General features: G+C 55.4%; 1 protein-coding gene and 1 long non-coding RNA gene across 2 annotated transcripts in view; one reads left to right on the forward strand and one right to left on the reverse strand.

Moving 5' to 3' along the window:
• The window catches only part of ATP2C2 (ATPase secretory pathway Ca2+ transporting 2), a 54,031-nt gene extending 29,660 nt beyond the window's left edge, over positions 1–24,371 (forward strand). The window contains exons 5-27 of the mRNA XM_004704761.2: positions 1,086–1,121; positions 1,219–1,280; positions 1,897–2,005; positions 3,500–3,649; positions 3,741–3,809; positions 5,435–5,510; positions 6,478–6,544; positions 10,057–10,181; positions 10,889–10,986; positions 11,594–11,695; positions 13,980–14,069; positions 15,555–15,656; positions 16,595–16,751; positions 18,657–18,827; positions 19,433–19,530; positions 19,699–19,749; positions 20,232–20,398; positions 22,154–22,222; positions 22,306–22,422; positions 22,617–22,764; positions 23,606–23,704; positions 23,794–23,935; positions 24,116–24,371. Coding sequence (XP_004704818.1) covers positions 1,086–1,121; positions 1,219–1,280; positions 1,897–2,005; positions 3,500–3,649; positions 3,741–3,809; positions 5,435–5,510; positions 6,478–6,544; positions 10,057–10,181; positions 10,889–10,986; positions 11,594–11,695; positions 13,980–14,069; positions 15,555–15,656; positions 16,595–16,751; positions 18,657–18,827; positions 19,433–19,530; positions 19,699–19,749; positions 20,232–20,398; positions 22,154–22,222; positions 22,306–22,422; positions 22,617–22,764; positions 23,606–23,704; positions 23,794–23,935; positions 24,116–24,321 — 2,511 coding nt within the window. The 3' untranslated portion in view covers positions 24,322–24,371. The remainder of the gene's footprint in view (positions 1–1,085; positions 1,122–1,218; positions 1,281–1,896; positions 2,006–3,499; positions 3,650–3,740; positions 3,810–5,434; positions 5,511–6,477; positions 6,545–10,056; positions 10,182–10,888; positions 10,987–11,593; positions 11,696–13,979; positions 14,070–15,554; positions 15,657–16,594; positions 16,752–18,656; positions 18,828–19,432; positions 19,531–19,698; positions 19,750–20,231; positions 20,399–22,153; positions 22,223–22,305; positions 22,423–22,616; positions 22,765–23,605; positions 23,705–23,793; positions 23,936–24,115) is intronic.
• A 379-nt stretch (positions 24,372–24,750) lies between these two features.
• The window catches only part of LOC123522099, a 3,354-nt gene continuing 1,795 nt past the window's right edge, over positions 24,751–26,309 (reverse strand). Inside the window, exons 2-3 of the long non-coding RNA XR_006680403.1 lie at positions 25,249–25,270; positions 24,751–24,786 (exon numbers count right to left, since the gene is read on the reverse strand). This is a non-coding gene — a long non-coding RNA (uncharacterized LOC123522099). The remainder of the gene's footprint in view (positions 24,787–25,248; positions 25,271–26,309) is intronic.

Consider the following 26,309-nt stretch of genomic DNA (forward strand, 5'->3'; position numbering starts at 1 on the left):
CTATGTGGATGCAGTTATGTTTATATAGAGAGAGGTGAGAGGCATCTTTGCGGATGCAGTTATGTATATATAGAGGTGAGAGGCATATATGTAGATGCAGTTATGTGTATATAGAGAGAGGTGAGAGGCATCCATGTGGATGCAGTTATGTGAATCTATACAGATAGGTGAGAGGCATCCATGTGGACGCAGTTATGTGTATACACCTGATAAAGGGGAAGACCCTTGGCAAGATAGGCTGGCACCATGGCAGCAACCGTGGGCTCAAACACAGGAGGCATTGTGAGGCTGGCGCAGGACCAGGTATTGTTTCATTCGGTAGTACATGAGGTCGCTGTGAGTCAGAACTGTACATGACGGCACTAACAACACAAAATAAAGGCAGGTGCGTGCGTGCGTGCGTGTGTGTGTGTGTGTGTGTGTGTGTGTGTCTGTGTGTCTGTGTGTGGATCCACCTACCTGCCTTATCATCTCCCCTTCTATACTATACCTGAGAACAAGAGGAAAGCTATCCAGCCTCTCCTCTGGGTCCCGGAGTGTCTGGTGTGCCCAGCCCCTGGCCCCTCACTAAGTCTAGATGGTTCTCCAGCTCTGCGGCAGAGACCAGAGTGGCAGCCCACTCCTGCCCCAGCCCTAAGCCCTTGTGAGGGGCCGGGTCCTGGGCTATGTCACAGCGCCTGGCCCACTCGTAATAGGCTTCATTCTCCTCTCTCTCTCTGTGTGGAGCCAGCCCCCTCCTCAGTCCCAGGAGCAGGGGCACTCTGCCCCTAACGAGCTCAGGGAGGTCACATCCAGTGACCACAGCACAGGAGCAATGACAAGGATGTCATGGAGTGCAAATGGTGCTTTCCCTAAGAACGTAATGGTGTGTGTGTGTGTGTGTGTGTGTGTGTGTAGAAAGAAACCAACACGGCTCCCATCGTGAACCCCTGGGTGACGGTATGAAGGGTGGCTTCTCTGTTCCCTTCGGTTGCTAGATTGCAACCTTTTCTGCACAGTGCACCTGTCCTTCTCACCCACCCTCACCCCACCTGCCAGACACCTGGTGCCAGGTGTTAACCCGATGCCCCTTCCTTGCTCTCTAGGCCGTGTTGATTGTGGTCACCGTGGCCTTCATCCAGGTGCGTATCTTCCGAGCCCGGGGCAGGGTGACCGGGCATGGCGCGATTCCTGAGCTTGTGCCGCTGTGACCGCCTCATCTGATGGGCTTCCTTCCAGGAGTACCGATCGGAGAAGTCTCTGGAAGAGCTCACCAAGCTGGTCCCGCCCGAATGTAACTGGTAAGTCGGAACCCATGACAATTGGGTATCAGCTGCGTCCTGTGCGGGGTGACCTGGAGAACCCCTCAGTGTGCTGCTTTGTGTCTCACTCAGCCTCTCTGGGCCTCACCTCATTCCTGGGCATCCATCTCGGGTGGAGGTCCAGCAGGATGGTCTAGTAGGCATCTGGTGGGTGTGTAAAGTGGCGTCCACTGTTCCCCCTCGCCGAGAGGTCCGGTTCGGAAGTTTTCATGAATCCTCAAAGGGGGCGCTCAGAAGAAGGGAGCTGGGCTTTCAGAAGCATCAGCGCTGGACTGGAGGCCGGATGCCACAGAAGCAGTCTGTCAAGTGGCTCACGAGCTGATCTCTACCCTCGCGCGTCTGCGTCTTGGTCTCCATGTACTGTGCAGTCTGTCACGCTCACAGAGCGGGGCCTGCCAGGCCTCATCTCTCGCTGGGGTGGGGTGGGGTGGGGTTGAACCCCTGACCTTTAGTTTAGTCTCACAGCACTTGGCTGAATTTCCCAGGTGACACACAGGGCTGCCTGAGCTCAGCCCGGTCACCGAGGGGGAGCATGGGTGCTGGGACCTCTGCTCAGCCATCCCGGGGCCCCTCTCATTCTCCACCCCCAATGCAGCACCCGAGAAGGGAGGCTTCAGCACCTGCTTGCACGAGACCTGGTTCCCGGAGACATCGTGTCCCTCGCCATCGGAGACCGCATCCCGGCTGACATCCGCCTCACGGAGGTGAGCACCTCGAAGCCTGCCCCGAGGGGCATGCAGACCCCTAGATCTCCTAGGGGGCAGGTGCTCACGCCGTAGCCTAGGTCCCCCTGCAATACGTGGGCCTGTGTTCCCATGTGCCTGTGCACAGAGAAGATAGCCTTCGGTGTTTCCCCATCACTACGTGCCCTGCTGCACCCTCGTGTGCCTGGGGAGGATGCTCCAGAGGATCTCCCGGGGCTGATCCTTGGGCGTGGGTTGCCAGGCCTTTCTTCTGCTGCACCTCTGGGTGGGCTGGAACTACCACCTTTCCATTCACATCACCAGGGGCTCCACTTTGAGTCCATGGCCCACCAGCCACAGTGGTTTCATAAGCCCATCAGCGCTGGGCTAGGGCTGGCCAGTCCAGGGTTGGCTGCGCTGGCAGGTCAAACTGGGGTAAGGTTGGGTAATGAGGTAAGGGTGGCTTCCAGAAATAGGGTGACTCAAAGAAGTCCCATCCGGCAGGCAGAGGAGCCTCCTGAAACACACACACCAGGAAGAGCACCACCTCCCTTTCTCCTGTGTAGCGTGGGAGGTTAGGTATGGGCAGGTCATCCTACTGGGTTTGTGGGCAAGAGGCAGTTTGGAAAGATGGTTACGAGTGGAGGGCTGGGTCCAGAACCAGGGTTCCAATGCCTGCTCTGCCACCACTAGCTCTGTGCCCTGGAGTGAGTCGCTGAACGGCTTTGTGCCTCTGTTTCCTTGGTGGTAAATGGAAAAAATGCTGGCGCCATCCATGCAGGGGGTGAGAAATAAGAGAGAAATTTGGGAGAAGTGCTTAGCCCAGGACCTGGCTTGTTGCAGCTCCCTTCTTGCATGTGTCTGTCCGTGTGTCTGGCTACCATGGAGTCACTGCCCACTGTCAGCAGGGAACTATCCTCCAGTGGGTTTCAGTGGCTGCTCTTTCAGCAGGAGATCACCACGCCTTTCTGCTGAGGCACTTCAGCATAGACTCAAGTGGCAGGGTTTTAGCGAGCAGCCAAATATGTAACATGTGTGCACCTCCCACAGACTTCAAGGGAAATTAGCTGTCACTACTGCTGGGTTCAGTGATGTTCCAGTGAAGGTGATGTGGCTCTCATCAAAGAGGGCAGGGCATGTCATGTCAGGGGAAGGTCAAAAGTGCTTTGAAAGGTGTATTCTATGTTAACCACCACTTTAATATTTTTAAATTGCAGCAAAATTCCCTATAGCATTAAAAGAAAGCAAGAGTTTTATTTTATTGTATCTATTTATTTTTCCAAAAGAGGCCATACACGCAAAGTAGTTCAGAAGAGTTTCTGATGGTTGGAAGCCTCTGGCCAGTATTCTGATACCCGTTCCCCAATCCTACCTGTTCCCCAACCCTGCATGTTCCTTGTTTGCCATCCACTGTCAAATAACACTTAGGGAGTGGGACTAGCATGCTGAGCTTTTACAGCCGCCGTGCTCGGGGTGAGAGGGGCGGTCCCACACGCTTATCCTTTTGCCCCACAGGTGACAGACCTCTTGGTGGATGAGTCTAGTTTTACCGGCGAGGCTGAGCCATGCAGCAAGACAGACAGCCCTCTGCCAGGCGGGGGTGACCTCACCACATTAAGTAACATCGTCTTCATGGGCACACTGGTGCAGTACGGGAAAGGCCAGGTGAACCCAGAGTCCCAGGCCCCAGCCTCCCTTTCCCTCCCCAGCACCTCCCCCAGCCCGCCAATCTCACTCTTCTCTCTCCTGAATGCAGGGTATTGTAATTGGAACAGGAGAGAGGTCCCAGTTCGGCGAAGTCTTTAAGATGATGCAGGCAGAAGAGGTAAGGAAGGCTCTCTGGTCTCATATAACAATGGACTTTTGAGGTTATTCTAAGTTGACGGTACCAGTTGTGCCCACCTCTTGGTATGAGGATAGTGTGGTTAGCCTGGGTACCTGTTTTTTTTGTGGTTGCTGTTGTTAGTGACATTTGTTTTTAGAGCTGTTTAGGGTTATAGAAAAAGATATGCTCCCTTTTTTCCATGCCGAATCTCACCTCTGATCAACATCTTGCACCCCTGTTGGATGTCTCTTATAAACGAAAGACCATCTCAAGGCCTTACTGTCGGCGAGGGGCCATGGTCTGCTTTGGGGAGTCCGGGGGCGCAGTGGAATCAATGCTGGGCTGCTGCCTACTACAGAGTTGGTGGTTTGAACCCATCTTCTGCTCTGTGGGAGAAAGATGTGGGGGGCCGCTTTGGAAAGAGTTACAGCCTTGGACACCCCAGGACAGCTCCGCTCTGTCCCGCGGGGTTGCTGTAACACAGAACGGACTCGGGCATTCAGCAACAGCCCAGCATAGCTCGGGAGAGGATTCAGTCCGCTGCATAGCCTGATGGGTTTTGTTTTGTTTGCTTGTTAACCATGTTCTGGTGGCTTGGGTGAAATGTACAGAGCAAGTTCATTTCCCATCAACAACTCAGGCACATTTTGTTTGGTGACATGGAGTGCCGTCCCCACAAGGTGACAGCACTCACCCCGATTCTTCTCTGGGTTCCCCATTTCCATTCGCCCATCTTCCCTGCCCTTTCCTGCCACCTAAATTTTGTCTTGGGGCAAATATAACCCTTTGGGGTCCTGTTGGTTGATTGTTCGAGGAGGGTGTTCCTCGGGTGCTTACGTTAGAGGCCTGACCTTTGTTTGGCTGAACGACGATTTCTAGGAGTAAATTCAGTTCCAGATTAAAGGGGGTTCAAGGGCCACAGTTTCGGGGGGTTCCCATCCTTCATCAAGTCTGGTCTTTCCTATGATTTGGAATTTGACTCTACATTTTTTCACCCACCCCGACCAGGACTTTTTACAGTGACCCCGATCAGAGCTGTCCATAGGGGTTGCTGGGTACCATCTGGTTCTGCTGGTCTCCACCTTGTGAAGGCTGTAGTCCTGGGTCCATCAGTCCTATGGACTAAGTGTCCCCTAGAGTGTTTGAGTTTCTTCCTCTTCTTTGCTCTGGAAGAGGCCACACAGTGTATCTTAGATGATGGCTCCTAAACTTTTAGACTCTGGGCACCACTCATCGAAGTAGACATAGACCATTGTCTTTCTGGATGATGGTGTCGCGGTTGCCTAGTCGTCCCAGAGCCCTATGGGTTTTGACAATTTGGAAAGTCACATGTCCGACAACACTGTTTCCCTGTCCTGAACATGCCTTGTGTTTCATCTGTTCCTCCACCCCGCCACCCCCCTCGGAGCACATCTTTTAAATGCTTATTTTCAGTGTAATGTTGATGTTAGGAGGTAGCCTACAGTGAGGGCACAGGAATCCAGTGTCAAGGTCGGGAGACTCTCCCACGTCTGCACCCCTGTGTAACCATCACCCGGAATAAGAACCACCTGCGGGCCACCAAAGGGCTGGTGTTGCTGCTCCTGAGTCCCCGTCTCCTAGACCGGCTATTGTTTCTCTCCCAGACGCCCAAGACGCCCTTACAGAAGAGCATGGACAAGCTGGGGAAGCAGCTCACGCTGTTCTCCTTCGGCATCATCGGTGAGTGGGGCTGTCTGTGTGGGCTCTGGGGGCTCCACGCGGCCATCTGGGGCAGCCTCAGCCATTTCTCAAATGCCCTGTGGACTGGGGTGGGTGCACAGGCAGCAACAAGAGGCTGCTGCAGACAACAGTCCTTCATTGAAATGGTTTAAATGGAGAGGTCACTCAGTATAGAAGTCCCCGCTCCCAGATGGGGGATGGAGGCTGGATTCATCATCAGCCACCACCCGCCCATCCCTGGAGACTTGTCTGTGTTGCTGGGGTGCTGACCAGGTTCAGCAGAGCGTTCAGACTAAGGTTAGGAAGAAAGATCTGGCAATCGACTTCAGAAGGCCAGCCAGTGAACACCCCACAGGACACCCCGAAGGTGTGTCCTGACACAGGTATCTGTGTCAGGCCGGGCTGACTAGAGAAGCAAATCAACATATGTATAAGAGAGAGCTTTCTATCAAGAAGTAATCACGCATCAATAAAACATCCCTGCCCAGTCCAACTCAAGTCCTTAAGTCTGACACGAGTCCCTAAGTCCCTCTCCAGACTCATGAAGCCACGTGCAATGCTGCCACCTGCAGGAAGCTCACAGGCCGGTGGGTGCAGAGTCATGTGGGTCCAGTGGTGGTGGTCCTGTCATAGATCTCCGCAGGTCTCCACGTGGTCCGTCAGCAGGAAGGTGAAGGCAGAGAGAGACAGAGAGAGAAAGAGGGGTGGGGGGCAAGTTCCCCAATCCTCCTTACAAGCAGGCCACACCCACCAAGAGGTTCCACCCCTGCACTCTTAGGTCTTCAAGTTGACATGAAATTACGTAACGTCTGCAGTATCTTTCTTATAGCGAGAGCCATAGGTGGTTATAAATGGGTTATTCGCCGGATTAACAGTGGTTCCCCACAAAGCATCCTGAGAGTCGGTGAGGAGATCTGTGTGTGGATGTTGGCAAAGCCACGTGTGTTTGCATCTCGCCTCCCTGCAGGGCTCATCATGCTCATTGGCTGGCTACAAGGGAAGCCGCTTCTCAGCATGTTCACCATCGGGGTGAGGTAAGGCCACCACCCGCAGAGGCCCACGTGTCCCCACATACTCCTGGTCCTTTCAGATTTTTTTAAACTTTTATGGTGATTTGGGTGAATTTCTGTAGGGCAAACTGGTTTTCTGTTCCACGGTTCTTGCAGGCTTTGCGACTGTGACACAGATGGCAGCCCCACAGTGTGACGTGGCTCTGCCCACTTCTTGCCCGTCTTTTCCACTTCCCATCTTCCTCTTTCCCTTGCTGCCTCCTCTGAGCTTTCTTGTGGTTGGAGGGTCTAAAACGTTCCTACCTGCTGGGTGCTGGTGCAGCCGTTCGAAGCCCGTGTCTGGTTTGACTGAAGGCTGAGTCAAGGGAGTGAGGTCAGTTCAGGCCTGCAGGTGAGTGAGGGCCACCACCTCAAGGTGCACCAGTCTTGACCCGCTGGGGCCTGTGACCCCCTTCGGATGCGCTCACCTGGCTTGGCAATATGCCACAGAGAGAGAGCTCACCTGGCCGCGTGGCATGGAGGGGATGAGGTGCTTCGGTTCTCATCAACCCTCAAAAGCCCCAGGGGACTGCTGAATCTGGAGAGAAATCAAAATCACAGAACAGCCGGCAGGCAAGAAAGAAGTTTCTAGAGCCAATCCATGGAGAGTTGTCCCTTTTCAGGCTTTATCCCAAACCCCTATGGGCTGAGAGGCATTCCCAATGGAACGGTCCAGGATTCAGGGATACCTCGTTAAATTGCACCCCATTTGGTTGTATGAGGGATGCTCTGGAAGGGGTTATTACTGTCTATACAGCAGTTCTCAATCTGTGGGTCGAGACCCCTTTGGGAGTCAAACGACCCTTTTACAGGGGTCGCCGGATTCATCACAGTAGCAAAATGATAGTTAAGAAGTAGCAACGAAAATAACTTTATGGTTGGGGGGTCACTACAACATGAACTGTATTAAAGGGTCGCGGTGTTAGGGAGGTTGAGAACCGCTGCCCTAGAGGGATAGTAGGTCTTCAGAGACGGAGCCCTGGTGTGCAGTGGGTTCCACGTGGGACTGCTAGCCCACAGGTGAGCAATTCAAACCCACCTTCCACTCCTGGGGAGAAAGACGAGGCTTTCTACTCCCAGAAAGATGAACAGTCTCGGTGACACATACAGGAGCAGTTCTACCCCGCCCTATCGGGGCATTATGAGTCAGGATTAACCCGATAGCACTGAGTGTGTGTGTGTGTGTGTGTGTGTTTCCAATCAAGCTTCACAGAGATTGGGGCGCTGTTTTGTTCGGTCTTACCATCGGAACCTTCTTGGCATCTGTGTGTAGAGTGAGTCCCTAGCACTGTTTCCCAACAGTGTGTTCTCATCTGTGAGTCTGTGGCCCGTGTTCGTCACTCTACAGTATTTCAGACATTTTTGTCACGTTGTCACACACCTCACAGGCCATTGGGTAGGGACAGAGTTACTTTGGTGCGAATGCACTGTGGAACCAGGATATGTGTGGAACTCACTGGGAAATGATCGGTGCTGGATTGAGGTGGTCTGGAGCCAGGCCCTTGGCATCTCTGATTCTCCTAGCCGGGTCTAGTCTTGTCCAATCTGTGGGATCACGTTTTATTACGATGGGACTCTCGGAGTACCTGCAAAGCCGGCCCTTCCCGCACCATGCAGGGGACCACACCCTAGGACAGGTAGAACTTCTGTGAATTTCCAAGATGGTAACTCCCTCTAAGAGCAGAGAGCCTCCTCATTCACCCAGGGAGCAGCTACTGGGTCCAAACCATGTGTACCCCGCTGAGCCCCTGGAGGTCCGTGTACAGGCCAGTCCCTGCGACAGCCCTCGGCAGAATGTTTAGCTCCTCTCCTGCCAGCCTGCCCCAGGACACGGAGAGCACCTTCCTGCCACGCCCATGCTGTGATCTTGGTTGACCTCATCCATCCTGGGTGTTCCCAGGGCGCTGGGGTGAAATGTCACCATACAAAGCCTATATTTCTCCGATTCTGGGAGGCACGGTCATTTTTCACTTGGTCACCTCTCTGAAGTGAAAATTCTGCTGCTTCATGCCATTGGGGGTGGCCAGTGTTATTTCATTAAGAACAAGACAGAACAAAGGCATTGTCGGGTACCATCTTGTATGTTACTCCATGCACCATAGGGGCTAGGAGGAAGGTGTTAAGAAGGACGAGTCCCAAGCAATTTGTCTTGGGAACACTCTTGCCCACAGGATATTTGGTGGCAGTTCCTGATGCAGGAGGGCCCCTGAAACACCTTCCAGAGAGTTGACAGTCCCCTCAAAGCCACTCACTGGAGCACTCTTTTGCCCATCTCAAGTCTGTCCCCCAGTGGAAGGTCATCAACCAGCCGGCCTCCATGTCTTGGAGCCATGGGTCAAGGGAGTCCGGTCCTGACAGCCTGCAATAGGTCTGACCAAAGCACCCACAGGAGGGGCGTCCATGTGCCTCTGCCCCCTCCATACTCCCAAGACAGACTCTCATTGGTCCAACATGCCCTCCTCTCAGCCAGTCAGTACCGTCTGTGGGGCAATGGAGCTCTGTGGTGTGGAAAGTTATTAGCAGAGTTATGAAGAGAGCAGAGCAGACACCCCTAAACTTATCTACTGCAATACATGAGGGCTCCCCTGCCCCCGCCTCAGTCCTTGTGTGGCTCCCTCACGGGAAGGCCCTGGGCCATGAACGCTGCCGACACCTCTAAATGCATTAACAGTGATCTACTAGGTGATGGAATCGTGTTACTAGTGATGTCATAGGTGACATTATCATGCAACGTTCTACATCATGATAACCTGTTGCCATCAAGTTCATTCCGACCCTGTGTCGTGTATCGGTATGTAAGCAATAATAGCGATGTGCTGGGTAATAGCGTTATATAACATTCTACATCATGATAACCTGTTGCCATCAAGTTTATTTTAGCTCGTCGTTGTCACCCCAGAGGACAGGGTAGGCAGCCCCACGGGGTTTCCAAGGCTCTCGGTCCTGATGGAGGCCGCCTGCCTCATCTCTCGCCTAGGGCGGGGCTGGGCTGAACTCTGCGTTAGCAGCTGTGCACGTAGCTTAACCATGATCCCCATCGTTCCTCCTCTTCTCACCCAAACGTCGGCACATTCCAGCACACAGCGGCCCTCCAGCCCAGAGGAGGTTCCCGGAACTCTAAATCCTTTTAAAACTAGACAAACTCATCTGTTTCCCTCGGAGTGGCTGGTGGGTTTGAACCACCCACCTTGTGGTTAGCAACTCAATGGGTAACCCGCTTGCCACCAGAGTGCCTTTTCCTTTCCCCACAAGTGAGACATATTTAAATACAGAAGCGCTCAGCGGGAACCTGGCTGTCAGACTAATTCAGACTACAGTGTGTGTGTTTGATAGGAGAAGCCCGAAGGAGGAGGTGTTGGGTGTCACATGATTAGGAGTGGAGACTGGGAGGACACCTAGGCCACACTTCCTTAGCTGGGCAACATGACCACTCTCCAATGTACATGGCGCTCCAGTGTATGTATCACAGGTGACCCGTCCATCTGTCCTCTCCCCAGCCTGGCTGTGGCTGCCATCCCGGAGGGCCTGCCCATCGTTGTCATGGTCACACTGGTCCTGGGAGTGCTGCGGATGGCCAAGAAGAGGGTCATTGTGAAGAAGCTGCCCCTCGTGGAGACGCTAGGTGAGGGACTGCGGGCCCTGCCCACTGCCAGTGCTGTGATTCCAGCTCCCTGAGGTCTTAGAGGACAGAGGAGCACCGTCTCGTGGGGTGTCCAAGGCCGTCATCTTCTCAGAAGCAGACTGCCTCATCTTCCTCCCAAGAGGTGGCTGGTGGATTTGAACTGCCAACCTAGTGGCTAGCAGAACATGTAACCACTTAGTAATTATGCCCATGGCCATGAAGTTGATTCTGACGCGGCAATCCTAGAGGACAAAGTAAAACTGCCCCTGTGGGTTTCCCCAAAGCTATAATCTTGATGGAAGCAGTCAGCCTCATCTTTCTCCCAAGGAGTGGCTAGTGAGTTTGAACCACTGACCTGTTAGCAGTCAAATTTCTCATCATGATGTCACCGTGATTCTTCATTTCCATTCACCAAACCAACTGCCCCTGAATTGATTCTGACTCATAACAACCTTGTAGGAGAGAGTAGAGCTCCCATCCCATAGGGTTTCCCAAGCTATGAATCCTTGTGGAAGTCAACTGCCCCACCTTTCTTCCGTGGGGGGGGGCTGGTGGGTTTGAACCATGCACCATAGGACTCTGGTGGGCATGGATTCTCTCACACACCAGGCTGGGTGGGCATTTGGGGGCTGTGGTGTTCTGTAAGCCTGAGAATTGGTGGTAACGACATCTTTTCCCACAAATTCATGTGTCTTTACTGGGCCCAGGTTGCTGCAACATCATCTGTTCGGACAAGACGGGGACTCTGACGGCCAATGAGATGACTGTGACCCAGCTGGTGACCTCCGATGGGCTCCACGCTGAGGTGGGTCCCTTGAAAACAGATTCGGTGTAAGCCATGGTTAGCCCCGCTAGACCCTGTGTCTCCCAGGGCTTCAAATTGGTTCCACCCCTTTCCGTCACAAAGTGCGGCGGGTGACATCAGAACCGCCCCAAAGTTTTACCATTGTAGTGACCCAGTGTGAACAAGATAAATTAATAGTTGCAGTCTGGCCAGAATCTTAATCTCCCTTTCTTGGGTCCATGGGCACATGGCTTGGCAAACAAGTTTTGCCCCTCAGAGTGGGGAACAATGGTGTCTGGCTCAAATATGGCAGCCAGTCATGCTGCCTTGAGTGTGTGCTGCCCTCTGCAGTCTGGCGACTAATCCAGTCTCCTGCATCAGGCTCCTGAACGTACTCACCATTCCTCGTCCAAGTCTTTCACTCCGGGGCACCGGCCAGGAATTTTTCCCAGTCTGGTGATCATTCCACTGCAGCCACATTTTACAAATTCGGGTCTCTTCCGGGTTAGTGTTGTTGACCATGATGGAGTCGGAGCTAGCCTGGGCTGGGCTGAAGCCTGGATTTCCCAGACCAGGCACTGCTGGTGACTTCCTGCTGGTGACATCCCCCACGGGTCTCCCCCTGCAGGTCAGCGGAGTTGGATACAGTGGCAAAGGGAGCGTGTGCCTTTTGCCATGCAAGGAAGCCCTTAAGGAATTTTCCAACGTCTCCGTGGGGAAATTGGTGGAGGTAAGTGGATTTTTAAAAGCACCTTGGTTCGTGATGACTCGTTTCAGATGGGGATTCTCTTAAAAGAGAGATAACCGTTAGACCTACTTGTGCTTGGGGACCTTTGGGCCACTGCAGGGTTCAGGGGTGCAGCGTTACAGGCCTGCAAAATGTCCGAGGGACATAAGGATTGAGCTGGAACGCTTTCCTGGGGAGAGGACCCAAGAATCAGATGTTGGCCAAGGAGCACAAGATAAAGGGCTCTGGGTGTTGTGATCGAGGCTGGCATTTCAGGGGTGGAATTCTTGCCTTCCACGTACCAGAGTCAGCTTTGATTCCCAGCCGAGGCCCAGCCTCCACCCGCCTTCCCGTGTGTTGCTATGAGGCTGAGTAGGTATCAGCAGAGCTGCCAGACCCAGGTAGACTTGAAAGAAAGGCCTGGTGATCTAGTTCCTAAAGCCAGCTGGGAAGAACTCCAGGGGCCACCGGGTCTGATCATTCCACTGCATCCGGCGCCTGGAGCCGCCATGAAGCTAGCTGATGGCAACCCGGCCCTGGTCACTACATGCCCTCTGCCCTCGGCTCCTCCCTACACGTCAGTCCTGGGTCATCCTCACGCGCCCCAGCACGCTCAAGTGATTGCTGCAGCTACGATGGCAGCCCCTCTCATGGAGGACCTCCCTCCCTGGCCCTCTGCCTCACCCCAAACAATGGCTCTCTCTAACAATTCATCCCCCCCATGACATGCCCAAAGCATGAAGCCGAACACGTCCTGTAGGAAACGCGTAAGGTGAGTGTTGGCTGGCCACCGTCTTGGACTCAAAGCTCTGCTGAAGCCTGTCCACCCCCAGAGACCCTGCTGGGTTTGGAACTGCTGGTGGCCTCGCTTCTAGCACCCCGGTTACATGCAGTCATACCCACAGTGGGACAGATCGACGGGGTGGGGGTCCCTTAGAAGAAGCAAGCTACATATGGCAGCCTACGGCACACTCATGGGAAGTTAGACTCCACTTTCTCAAAGGAGAGTGGAGCCAGGCGACTTGGGGGTATTTTTTGTTTGTTTGTTTTAAACATTTTATTAGGGGCTCATACAACTCTTATCACAATCCATACACACATCAATTGTGTAAAGCGCATTTGTACTTCATTCTCAAAACATTTTCTCTCCACTTAAACCCCTGACATTAGGTCCTCATTTTTCCCCTCCCTCATGAGCCCTTGATAGTTTATAAATTGTTATTTTGTCATATCTTGCCCTGTCCGCCGTCTCCCTTCACCCACTTTTCTGTTGTCCGTCCCCCAGGGAGGAGGTCACATATAGTCCCTTGTAATCGGTTCCCTCCTTCCTACCCACTCTCCCTCCACCCTCCCTGTTTTGCCACTAACACCACTGGTCCTGTAGGGGGGTATTTTTTTAAAATAGTTTTTATTGGGGGCTCTTACAGCTTTATAACAATCCATACACCAATTGTATCAATCACATTTGTGCATATGTTGCCATCATCATTTCCAAAGCATTTTCTTTCTAGTTGAGTCCTTGGTATCAGCTCCTCTTTATTTCTCTCCCTCTCCTCCCCTCCCACCCTCATGAACCCTTGATCAATTATAAATTATTGTTCTTGTCCTATCTTACACCATCCAGGACCCCTCTTCACCCACATTTCTGTTGTGTTGTTCGTCCCGGGGCTGGGGGTGGGGGTTGTACATTGATCATTGTGACCAGTCCCCGCTTTCTCCCCCTTCACCCACACTCCCCCCACCCTCATAGTATCACTACTCCCATTACTGCTCCTGAGTGGTTTATCTGTCCTGGATTCTGTGTCATGAGCTCTTTTTATTTTCATTTTTTAAAAATCATTTTATTGGGGCCTCATCCAACTCTTCTCACAATCCATCCACCATCCATTGTGTCAAGCACATGTGTACGTTTGTTGCCATCGTCATCCTCGGAACATTTGCTCTCTGCTTGAGCCCTGGGACCGGAGCGTGTTTTTAAGGAAAAGCACCAAGCTGACTGAAGTGTCTGCCAGTTGGAGAGGGCTTCCGAAAGACGGTGGGAAAACGGATGCGAGATCACGGCATCGTCCCACCTGTGTTGTGAGCCGCGTACACACACACACACACACACACACACACACACACACACACACACACACCTCTCCCCCGAGTGCTTGCTGTCTTTGTTGTGAATAGCGGGTGCTGGCCCACTGCCCTCGTAAACTGGAGCAAGTCTCCAGGGACTAACGTGCCCCCGGAATGCTGCCTCCGGGTCCTCAGCTGAGATTCCCGGCCCTTCTCGCTGCAGGCAGGCTGTGTGGCCAACAACGCCATCATCAGGAAGGGGACAGTGATGGGACAGCCCACGGAGGGGGCCCTGGTCGCCCTGGCCATGAAGGTAGGGGTGCTGGCAGTCTGCACTGGGCATGCTCTCCGCTCTGCGCTGGGTGGGTGTGTATGCTCTGCCTGCGCTGCCCACAGGAAGGGAGTCCGAGACACTGAGGGCCACCTGTCCCTCGTTGGCGATGTTATTTATTACAGTGAAAACACCCACAGCAGAAACATTTACCGCTTTCAGCAACTTCTGCGTGTATGAGTCAGTGACCGATAATGCCCTTCAAGTGCGGAACCATTTTCCCCAGCCTTTTCTGAATCCCTCGCTGGCGCGCCCCTCCCCCCTTCCCCAGCAGCATGCATTCAGTATCCTCTAAGCAATAGCTCTTCTTCTCCTCCGTCACTCCCACCCCTGATAGCCACTGATCATCCCTGGTCTCTAGATAATCACCTATCTCGTGGACAAGAGATCAAACCGCGTGTGTGGCTTTGCGGCTGGCTGGCTGTGCTCAGCAGGGCGGTTTTAAGGTTCACTGGGCTGTGGTGTGCAGTGTGACGTAGTACTCTGTTCTGTTTATCCTCCTGGACCTGCTGCCCTTTGGGTTAGCAGCCTAGCATTTGACCCTGTGCAGCCAGGGCTCCAGCCAAGAGGTTAGGTTTCCAACTAGGATTCCCTGATTTGCTCTCCTGGGAAGACTTTTCACTTTCCCCACCCCCTAGCCACCCCCCACCACACACGAAAAATTTTAGGGACAAAGATGCCCTGAGCATATATTTAGGTATTGTGTGTGTGTGTGTGGGGGGGGGGGGTATTGTGTGTGTGCATGTGTGTTTGTGGTGTATGTGTGTGTTAGTGTTAGTATATGTGCGTGTCTATATGTATGTGTATTTGTGTGTGTGTTTGTGTACGTGTGTGTCTCATGCATTCAGAAGGATTTTCCATTGCCCAAGAAGCTGTTCTTTGTCCACTGTAGGAGTAATAGGGGTGCCTGGGTTAGGACGGGTTTGGCCCCAAAGCTGTCAGAACAAACATTAGCCTTGGCCTAGGCTCCTGGGCTGATGACCCATCAGGGCCACCTTACTGGCCTAGGGTGGACACAAGATCCCATCTGGGGGAAGTCAAGTTCAGAGGGGCCTCAGGGTGCTGCCAAACAGTTAACACGCCCACCTGGCTGCTAAACTAAAAGATGGTGGAGGTTGGTATCCACCCAGGAGTGCCTCAGAAGAAAGACCTGGTGACCTAGTTCTAAAAACCCAGCCAGTGAAAACCCCGTGGCACACAGCTCTGCCCTGGCTGCCACGGGTCGGAGTGGACATGCAGGCAAGGCAGGGTGCAAGTCTAGAACATTCCTGACTGCCTTTTGTCTCTAAGTAGATTTCAGATCCCGCAAAACAGACAAAAGCAGCAGGGGTCTGTTGTGGTGGGGCGTGTAAGAGAGCCTAGTGCCAGGGTACCCCCACCCCCAACATGCGCCTGGCCAGAGGTGGTTTGTATGTGGACCAGGCTCTGCGGGATCGGCTGACACCCCTCACCGACTCCTCCTTGCAGATGGGCATGAGCGATGTTAAAGATGGCTACGTGAGGAGCAGGGAGATCCCTTTCAGCTCAGAGCAGAAGTGGATGGCCGTGCGATGCAGCCCAAAGAACGGGGTGAGTGCTGGCGGCTCCCCCTGCTCCTTCCTGCCCGGCCCCTCTAAAATGGACAACAAAACCCAGGCGGCAGAGAGAAGGCATCCAAGCTCCTGGGCTGTCCCCATGGTTGTTAAATGCCCAGTAGTCTTCGACTCACAGTGACCCTGTGTAGGAGCCCTGGTGGCACCGTGGGTCATGCACTGGGTTGCTAACTTCAAGGTCAGCAGTTCGAAACCACCAGGCAGTCCAAGGGAGAAAGATGAGGCTTCCTGCTCCCATCAGGAGTTACCCTCTTGGAAACCCAGAGGGGCATTTCTCCCCTGTCCCATAGAGTCCCTGTACATGGGCATTGACAGAATGGTGGCGAGTTTGATTTTTTGAGCTAGCAACGCTTTGTGACAGAGAGCAATGGTCTACAGACTGTACAGCATCTACAGCCTGGGGTTGACAGGGCTCAAGGGTGAGACCACTGGCCCCTAGTTGCTGAGTAATGACCCCCACCTCCCGCTTACCCCCACCCCACACACGGGACCCCCACAGATCCCCCCATTGTGGCTGTTGGTGCACGTCACCCAGCACACTGTTTCCTGAGCTACTATCTCACGGGTGCACATCTTTCACCTGTGGGTCCCCTGGCGGGTTGGAACCACCGACCAGGAGCTTAGTCGCCAAGTGCTTAACCTACACGCCACCACGCCTCTTTGGACTCTAAGAGACTCTAAACTACAAGCTGATTGGGGTTTTCTGGGGCCATCTCCTGGGGCCCTCGGTCTAAAGCACTGGCTCAGGTTAGGCCCGAGCCAGCCAGGTGAAACTCGCCTGGGCCCATACCCAGACCCCTGCATGACAACCCTCGACCCCCCACCATGACTATGCAGGGCAGGGTAGTGAGGTGCACACTGCCTAGCAGGGGTGTCCCATGTGACGGGGGGTTCCTCCCTCTGGTCTCTTCCCAGGAGCAGGATGAGATCTACTTCATGAAGGGGGCCTTGGAGGAAGTGACCCGGCATTGCACCGCCTACAACCATGGGGGCCTCTCGCTGCCACTGACCCCCCAGCAGCAGGCGCTGTACGGGCAGGAGGAGACAAGGCTGGCCTCATTGGGCCTGCGAGGTCAGTGGCCTGGCATGCTGAGCTTTCAAGGGCACCAGCCAGGGGTCCTTTGCCCATCAGGGAGTCTGGCAGAAAGGCCGTTGGGCTGCTTGTGCTGAGGCAGGAGAGGAGGGGAGGGGCGAGGGAAGCAAGTTGGGGGACCAGTAACTGACCTGAGTGGACCCCAATTCAGGGCGGTGCCACCATGTGCCCAAACAGAGTTGTGCACCAGGGTCCGCAGTGGCTCGCCTTCCTTAAGGGTGCCCTCTGGGTGAAGTGGGATCTCCAACCTCTCAGTGGGCAGCGGAGCGAGTTAACACCATCTGCACCCTGCAGGAGCTCCCTCGCTGAGCCTCTTCAGACCACAAAGAGCCCCCCCCAGGCGCTAAATGCCCTAAGCCTTGGCAGCTTCTAACCCCAAACTGAGCAAAAACCCACCCACGGCCACCGAGTTGACGCCCACGCGGCAGTGCTGTGGGACGGGGTAGGACTGCCCCTGGGTTTCCGAGACGCTTTCTTTATGGGAGTAGAAAGCCTCGTTGTTCTCTCTTGGGCCGGCTGGTAGGTTGGAACCGCTGACCAGTTCAACATGGAACCGAGAGGTCAGTGGGTGGAGCTCACCAGCCACTCCCAGCGAGAAAATGAGGATGCCCAGCCCCCTCGGAGGCCCGTGGCAAGGGTCCGCACCTCCCTTCAGGGGCCCTGTTGGAATCGGCACGACAGAGTGCGTGCGTAAGCCCCTCGCCACGTGCTCGAGGGCCCGTTGTGTTGGCACGTGGCCACGTCGGCATTCTGAGCAGCACCGATCCCCCTCCTCTGAGAAGCAGTGCACGCGCGCGCGCGGACACAGGGACGGACACACACACACACACACGCATGCGCGCCTCCCTGCCCCGCCCCCCAGCTTGTCTGCTGGCTGGCCCCACTGCATGTTCCCTTTTCTCGGGCAGAACTGGGGTGTGGGCTCCTGCTGTTCACTGGGGCAGAGCCATTGTCACCCTTCTGTCCCGTCACCCTCCCAACAGAGCCGTCTCACACATCCCTGGTCCCCCAGGAGAGTCTGTGCAGTGCAGCAGGGGGCCTGGGGGAGCCGCGGGTCAGCACTGGGCTGGGGACCCGAAGGCTGGTAGTGCAAACCCTCCCGGTGTGCTGCCGAGGAAGACTGGCAATCCCAGCCTTAGAGCCAGCCCCTTAGGAACCCACCCGGGCAGCTCGACTGCCTTAGAGGGTCACTGTGAGTCAGGATCGACTCCAGGGCACATGGCTACCTTAGCTCACAGGTGAATAGCATGCCTCAGTTTCCTCCTGTTATTGGAAGGCACTCTGGTAGTTAGGAGAGAGCCCGTGGCCCATGTCTTGGTTCACAAGAACCAGCCAGAAAGCGGGCCTTGCCTGAGGAGCTGTCAAACATGCAAGGAGAAAGAGGGAAGGAAAGACAACAGAAGTCTTTTGTCCACGCGCTTTAAAAAAAAAAGGTTTTACAGCATTTACTTCACTCTGATAGGATGTAATCGTTTAGTCATATACAACCAGGAAGGAAACAAACAAAAGCCAACAATGGTTAGACAGAACAGAAAAACCCCAAAGGACAAGCAGGACCCACTGAAAACGGAAGCCAACTTGAAAGGGAGATCAGATGAAGAGGTGCTCATGTAATATGGCGCTACACTGTAGCATTGCTCATGTGATGAGGTGTTACATTGTAACACTGTGTATGTGATGAGGTGTTACACTATAACGAACTACATCTGCCAGCAGTTTGAAGCTCGCTCTTGTGGGTCCTGGTAGTGCTACTGACTTCCTGGATGCTGATGATAAGAATGTCCATGTGTTTTACTGGCTGGCTGCCTGAGGTCCTCAGGGTGGAAACCTCTGTGCAGTGTCCCCTCGGCCCCCGTGGACCCGTGTGTCTCGGTCTCTCCTCAGTGCTGGCCCTGGCGTCCGGGCCCGAGCTGGGCCACCTGACGTTCCTGGGGCTTGTAGGGATGATCGACCCGCTGAGGGCAGGTGTGAAGGAGGCTGTGCAGGTGCTCTCTGAGTCGGGGGTGTGCGTGAAGATGATTACGGGGGACGCCCTGGAGACGGCCCTGGCCATCGGTAAGCGGGGAGGGGAAGGGGGAGGAGCGAAAAGCCCCCTAGCCCCACCCTGTAAAACAGGGATGGTACTGGGATGGCACAAGATTGAGGCTCCTGGACCAGTGCTCCTCCTTCCATGGGGTTTCTGTCCCCACTACCTGTGGGTGGAGGGGTCCCCCAAGTGGAGAAAGACCTTGTGTCTGAGTATCTGCCGGAGGCTGGGTTTTGTCTCCATGGGCAGCTCTGCTCCCAGTGGACTATTCCCATCTGCCACTGGCTGTGTGGCCCAGGCAATTCCCTAAACCACTCTGACCCTCACTCTCTTCTTTATCGGAGAGCTAGCACCCCATCCTCCTTGAAGACTGTGGGGCTATCACACCTCAGCCTTCCTGCTGCCCAAAGGCAGCTGGGGACTCCAGCTGCAGTGAGACCACTCCCCAGCAGCATGCCCTTGCTGGGCCTTGGGGGGTGGCATATCCCTAGTTCCTCCCTGCAGGAAGGGATGGCACACAGCCAGGGCTGGGTCAGCGGTGGGTGGTGTTTATTCTTCAGTGGGGCAGGGAGGGAGGGGGCAGGTGGCCAGCTCTCAGGCCTCAGAGCACGCCCTGAGGGCTGTCCTCCCCAAGGAAGAAGCATTGGCCTGTGCAATGGGCAGCTGCATGCCATGTCTGGGGAGGAGCTGGACAGCATGGACGAGGGCCAGCTGGCTGAGCAAGTCAGAAAGGTAGGACCTCACATATAGGGTGTGGGGGGTTCTGTCTGTGTGGAGGTGGGGGCCCAGGGCAGCGTTCCCTGGCTATAGGATGATAGGGAGCCCAGTGTAGATGCATAGGGGGCTCCTGAGTCAGCCCTATGATCCCTGACCTGCTGCCCCACTGTGTATCCACCCCAGGTATCCGTGTTCTTCAGAACCAGCCCAAAGCACAAACTCAAAATCATCAAGGTAGGTGTGTGCAGGTGATGGGGGCAGGGGCTGGGCATCATGTGCCCCCCCAGACCACTGTCCAGACCCAGCCGCCTCACTCCACGCAATGCCACTGCTCCTCCACAGCCAGTGGGAGGAGCGTTCAGAGCTCAAACCCCATTGGTGGTGCCTGGTCACCTGTCATGTCTGGCTACAAGGGATGCTGGGATGTGCAAGTGCCAGCTTGGAGGGAGGGGGGCTGTGCCCACTAATCCTGGGGGCTGGCTGAGCAGAAAAGTGGGAGAATGGGCCCAAAGGGGTGGGGGTGGATTGGCCTAGACACTGCCTCGATGGTGTGCTGAACCCCATCCAGTTCAGGGCCTGTGGCCCCACTTTTCAGGCTGAGAAATTGAGGTTGAGTTGCCCAAGGCCCCAGTCTGCCAGAAAGGGGCCTGCTGTGGGTGAGCTGAAGCTTCCAGAAGCCAGGCTCCGACTGTGCCCCCTTCCCTCTGCACCTGAAGGCCTTGCAGGAGTCAGGGGCGATCGTGGCCATGACGGGGGATGGGGTGAACGACGCGGTGGCCCTGAAGTCGGCAGACATCGGGATCGCCATGGGGCAGGCGGGCACAGATGTCAGCAAGGAGGCTGCCAACATGGTGCTGGTGGACGATGACTTCTCCGCTGTTGTGTAAGCTGTGCGCGCAGCCGGGTGGGACGTGCAGCCGGGGACAGGCCCTGGAGCCCGCACCCTGGGCTTGAGCTCCGGCTTGGTGGCAGGGGCTGAGAAAGCAGGCCCCCTGCAGCCTGGTTCTGGAAGGTGTCCCAAGGGCACCGTGAAATGCCGTCGGTGTCCCTCAGGGGTCATTGACAATGCCACTCACACTGGTGTGGTCGCAGTAGAAAAGGCCTGATCCCTCCACCTGTCCACAGGCAGGTACAAATGAAGTGAGTGTCTGGTGGGGCAGGCAGTGGAGACACTGAGGGGTCTGCACCCAGAAATAGCTTCCAGCAGTGTCTTCCTGGGCACTGATTACCCAGTGAGCCCTCGGGCTAACCCCCTCCCCTCCCACTCATCCACATGCCTTATTTGGGAAACGTGTAAATAGATATTCTGATGAGTCAAAAAGACAAAACAAAACTCACTGGATTCTGACTCGCGATGACCCTACAGGACAGATAGGTGTCTGAGGCTGTAACTCTGCCCCATCTTTCCCCTGCTGGTGGGTTTGAACCACAGACCTTGCAGACCAGGGCTGCTTTAGGCTTCTGTAGTTGTCCTCTCTCAGTACACTCCCTTCCCTCTGGATCCACACCGGCTCCTAATGGAGGCCACTTGGGTCAGTCACAGTCATCAGAAATGCACGGGGGTGGGGGGGCGGGGTTTCTTCACACTGGGTTCACTGCGGAACCCTGGGGTCTGTCCTCGGTTCAGAGAGGCAGGAGCAATCCTGAGAGGCAGCCCACTTCACATAGAGCCCTGCCCTTCGTTACCTCGTTTCTTTTTAAAAGCGCCTTACGTAGTCAGGGTCTAATCCACAAGGACTCGGGGTCCCCATCCTTCCCCTCTTCTCACCTGGCCCTGGCCAGGCAGTCCCCTCGGTCCCCCCTGAAGTGGGATTTGCAGGTGAGACCAACAAGTGGGTACTGTCTTCACAGAGCCTTACTCTGAGGCAGGACCAGGAGCCCTGGGGGTAAGGTCAGGCTGCTCACTGCCCCATGATGGCTCGAACCCCCAGCTGCTCCTGGGGGAAAGGTGAAGCCGTCTGCCCCCGTGAAGGCTGGCGTGACAGCCTGGGGCAGCAGCTCTGCCCTGGCTCTCAGGGCTGCTGTGGGTCAGAACTGACTTGACGGCAGTGAGTGGTTCAGGTCATCGAAGGATGGAACTTGTCTGCTCTGCTAAAGACAGACAGACCCACAGACCAGCTCTACGAGTGGCAATTGACTCAGCAAGGCAGTGAGTTTGGTTTAATGCACGAAAGGCTCAAAGCCTTTTAAGGGAAGGTGGTGTAGTGGTTAAGCACTGGGTTGCTAACCACAAGGTCAGCAGTTCAGAACCACCAGCTGCTCTGAGAGGAGGAGGGGCATTCTACTCCTGTAAAAGGCCAGTCTTGGACAGGCACAGGGGCAGCTCTATTGTACCCTACAGGGTCGAGGTGAGTTTGGTTAGAGGGACAGGCTCGCTCATTTCCCAGGGAGGGCAGATTTACTTCCAGGAAGGTAAATTTGGTGGTTGTTGTCAGCAAGTGGCCCTGAGGATCCTGGGCACTGCCTGGACTGGCCATGCTGACACTGGTACCAGGTGGTCCCCGGGCTCCTGATGAGTCTAAATGAGGCCAACCTATTGGGAGCCAGCGTGTCTCCGGAGAAGGCCTGATGTCACACTGACCACAGCCTCGTTTTACCCGACTGACCTCTCTCTGAACCGCTGCTTCCCATCCTCCAGAGACGCCGTGGAGGAGGGCAAGGGGATTTTTTACAACATCAAGAACTTCGTCCGCTTCCAGCTGAGCACGTGAGTCAGACGGCCCTTTGGGTGGGGGGTCGGGAGGGTCTGTGCTTCTGGAGCTGAGCTAACAGTGGGGACCCCACCTGCAGGAGCATCTCTGCCTTGAGCCTCATCACGCTGTCCACAGTGCTCAACCTGCCCAACCCACTCAATGCCATGCAGATCCTGTGGATTAACATCATCATGGATGGGCCGCCCGCACAGAGGTGGGTCTCCCAGTAAATGTGTGGTTAAAGAAGGGGGGCAGGAGACGTCTGCTTGGAGCCAGCTCCCACCCCAAGAGTGGGGGCCAGTTTATCTAGCCAAGACCAGATTCTGAGGGTGCCAGGGTTGAGGATGACAGGCCCAGGGCTCTGCAGCATTGGCCTTCAGCCCTGTGTCACCAGCCTGCTCTGTGCAGCCTGGGGATGGAGCCAGTGGACAAGGACACCCTGCGCCAGCCACCCAGGAGCCTTGGGGACACGATCCTTAGCCGATCCCTCATCCTGAAGATCCTGCTGTCCGCGGCCATCGTCATCAGTGGGACCCTCTTTGTCTTCTGGAAGGAGGTGCGTGACCACTGAGCTGCAGGCTGAAGGCAGCACATCTCTAATCCAGCTGACTGCCGTCATGTCAGCCCCGACCTGAGCCACCTCCAGGCACTGGGTGCAATTACCCAAAGGATGGCAAGATTCCTCAGAGGAGCTGCTGGGATTGAACTGCTGACTCCTTGGGCTTAGGAGCTAGTCTAGGGTTGGGCCCAGAGCTTGCAGCCCAGCAGGTGACCTCAGCCAGAGAGGCCCAGCCTGTGGGCCTCTAAGCCCTTTCCTGTTAGGGGCCTGCTGCCCCACTCCTGGAGAGGCAGTGCCCAGGGCCCAGCAATCCTCTCCCTGGCCTTCCTGGTCTGTCATCACTTAAGGCAGATTTATTATAGGCGTGTCACCACCTCCAGAGTGTACCCCTGGAGCAACAAGCACACCTGCTCCCTAAAGGTGATGGCCGAGGAAACCTTGGTGGGGGGGCAGTCCTACTGCCCCACGAGGTCACTATAGAATCCACCCTCCACCCCCAGGAAGCAGCACCTCTACCTGTCCAGGCTTCAGGCATAGAGGTGCACACCTGTCCTCCCCTGACACGGTGGTGATGGGCCGGTGGAAGGGCAGTCCTTGGAACCACCAGCCGCTCAGACCAGGAGTCCTTCTACTCCCATAAAGGGTGGCCGTTTGAGCCTGTCCTGTGAGAATCCCCTGGTGACAACAGCCCAATGGGCCGAGTGTGCCCCAGGTGACTGGCTCCGATTCCAGCCTCGGAACGCCTCCCCCCACCTCCACAATTCTCATGTCCTCCACAATCACTGGGGGGCCGTGGGCGAGGCTCACCTCCCTGCTCACCTCTTCCCCCTGGTTTCAGATCCCAGAAGACAAGGCCAGCACACCTCGCACCACCACCATGACCTTCACCTGCTTTGTGCTCTTTGACCTCTTCAACGCTCTTACCTGTCGCTCCCAGGTGAGGCCTCACCCAGGCAGCAGGGGATCCAGCGGTGACAGGGGCTGTGTCTGCCCACCGACGCCCCTCACCACCTCTCCTCCCCGCAGACCAAGCTCATCTGGGAGGTGGGCTTCCTCAGGAACCGTGCCTTCCTCTACTCGGTGCTGGGCTCGCTCCTGGGACAGCTCGCTGTCATCTACCTGCCCCCGCTGCAGCGGGTCTTCCAGACAGAGCAGCTGGGCGCCCTCGGTGAGTGAGGGGCTCCAGGCAGCCTGGGACGGGGTCTCATTATCCAGCAGTTTTCATGGGGGGGCTGAGGCTGCCAGGCAGTCAGGCGGGAGCTGGTACCCCAGTTTGTTCCACCTTCCCCGTGGAAGCATCGGTGCTTCCTGCTGGCTAAGCCCTTCCCCTCCCTTCTGCCGTGGCCAGATCTGCTCTTCCTCACCGGCCTGGCCTCATCCGTCTTCATCCTGTCGGAGCTGCTGAAACTCTGTGAGCGGTACAGCTGCCCGGCCGCCCGCCAGCCCTCCCACTCCAGGACTGGGAGCCGCTCCCCATCCTCCCAGGAGCGGCTGGAGGAAGCGGCAGGATGCGGTCCTTCCTGGAAGGCCCCTCCGTTGGGGGACGCGCCCTGAGGAGCATGGACAGGAACACGTCTCTATTTATTAAATCACGATTTTTAAGACCCGCGTCTCAAGACGTTCTTTGAAGCAAAGCTCCACAGGAAAAGACACGTGTGCAGATGCTGCCCCACTGAACAATGCCCTCTGGTGACTCTGAAGGCCTCCTGCTAGGGACGGGGCTCCCCTGCCTCCGCCACACTCTCTTGATGCTTCTTCCCCATCCAGGCGCAACGCGGGCCCCACAGGTCAGCCCCAGGTGGATGATGTGTCCTGGTTAAGGCTTAAGGGGAGTGGGGGGGGGGGGTCCTCTATAGAAATAGATGCACACATACCATGCTCACATGTGCCCCCGCCAGTAACATTTAGGGGGTGTCAGGATGAGCCAGACTCACTGCCGTCAGGTCCCCTCACAGCGACCCTCCTGAGACTGTAACTCTCTCCCGGAGCAGAAAGCCTCATCTTTCTCCTGTGGGGCAGCTGGTAGGTTGGAACCACTGACCTTGTAGTTCGTGCAGCTCAACAGATATCCCACTGGTCCCCACCAGGGGTCCAATTTGCCAGGTACAAAGAGGGGGCTACATCGTAAGGCTGCAGGGGTCAATGAGAGTCCAGAAAGCAGCTAACCGTCCTCAACACTTAGGCCCCCGAGAACGGAAATGGACCGGACAGCAAGGCAGGTCCAGTGGCCCTCTCAACTGAAGATTTCAATCCCACCCCCCACCCCACCCCAACTATCTAACAAGAGATCGGAAGCACCACCAATCACCCCCAAAATAAAAAAGCCAAACCTTCTGCCACTGAGCCCATGCTGACTCCTAGAGGCCCCACAGTGGTTCTGAGGCTGGCAAGCCTTATGGGAACAGAGAGCCTCATCTTTCTCCCACAGAGTGGCGGGTGGCTTTGAACCCCTGACCTTGTGGTTTAGCAGCCCGTGCTTACCTGGCAACACTACCACTGCCTCCTTTGGGCAGGAAACCAGCAAGGACATCGGAAACAGCAGCAGCGAGCAGAGAAGAAACGGATGGGGACACAGAGGTGTTAGGTTCTGATCCAGCCCCATCTAAGAGCACTTGAAAACACACAGAAAAGACCACACCACTACCAACACCTATAGTCCAGGACTCGGCAACCCTTCCTACACACTGCAGCGAGGCAGCACAACCTAGGGAGGCCCTGTGCCACCAGGGCTCCTGAAAAGGGGATCTGGAGAGCCGGAAATGAAGCTCGTTTGCCGAGGGCTGGGAGGGAGAGGGTGAGCAAGTCTAACAAGGAAGGGGTTTCTTTTGGGGGTGATAAAAGCATTCTAGAGTCCGACATTGGTGCCACAACCCTGTGGACATTTTAAAAGCCTCTCCGTTTCCCACGCTGGAATGGTAAATTTTACGGGTGGGCCACTAACCACAAGGTCAGCAGTTCGAAACCACCAGGAGAAAGATGGGGCTTTCTACTCCTGTAAAAATCAACAGACTCAGAAACCCACAGGGGGAGTCAGGATTGACTTGAGGGCATGGGGTTTTGTTTGCTGGGTTGGTTTTGAAAAACCAGTACATCCCTGCATCACAATGGACGGTGGCCCGGCCGGCCTGAGAAACGGAACCCTGCTGTCTGAAGCACAACACAAGCCCGCCACAAGAGGGTGACTGCCGACGGACTGGCTTCCAGGAAAGCAAGGCGAAACTCAGAAAGCAGACATGATTCGCAGTCAACTGAGGGTGGGAGGGTGCGCGGGGCATGGAGTTGATGTGCACGGTGTTGGGGCCTTGGGGAAAGGGTGGAGAGAATGGTGACCATGTGGAAGGACATCACGGGTGTCCCCATTTGCACCTGCTGCTTCTCCACCAATCACAAGACACCCTCCTCTAGGGACCAGTCTCCCTGGATGATGTGTCTAAAGTACAGGAGACTTTGGGGAGCATCCTGGCTATACTTCTTCTAAGACAGATCTGTGTCATAGACCACTGACAGAAAAGTTAAAACAGAAAACCATTCACAAACATGGC

This window comes from Echinops telfairi, unplaced genomic scaffold (assembly GCF_000313985.2).
Source record: "Echinops telfairi isolate 266 unplaced genomic scaffold, ASM31398v2 ScPeMD7_2291;HRSCAF=2852, whole genome shotgun sequence".
NCBI lineage: Eukaryota > Metazoa > Chordata > Mammalia > Afrosoricida > Tenrecidae > Echinops > Echinops telfairi.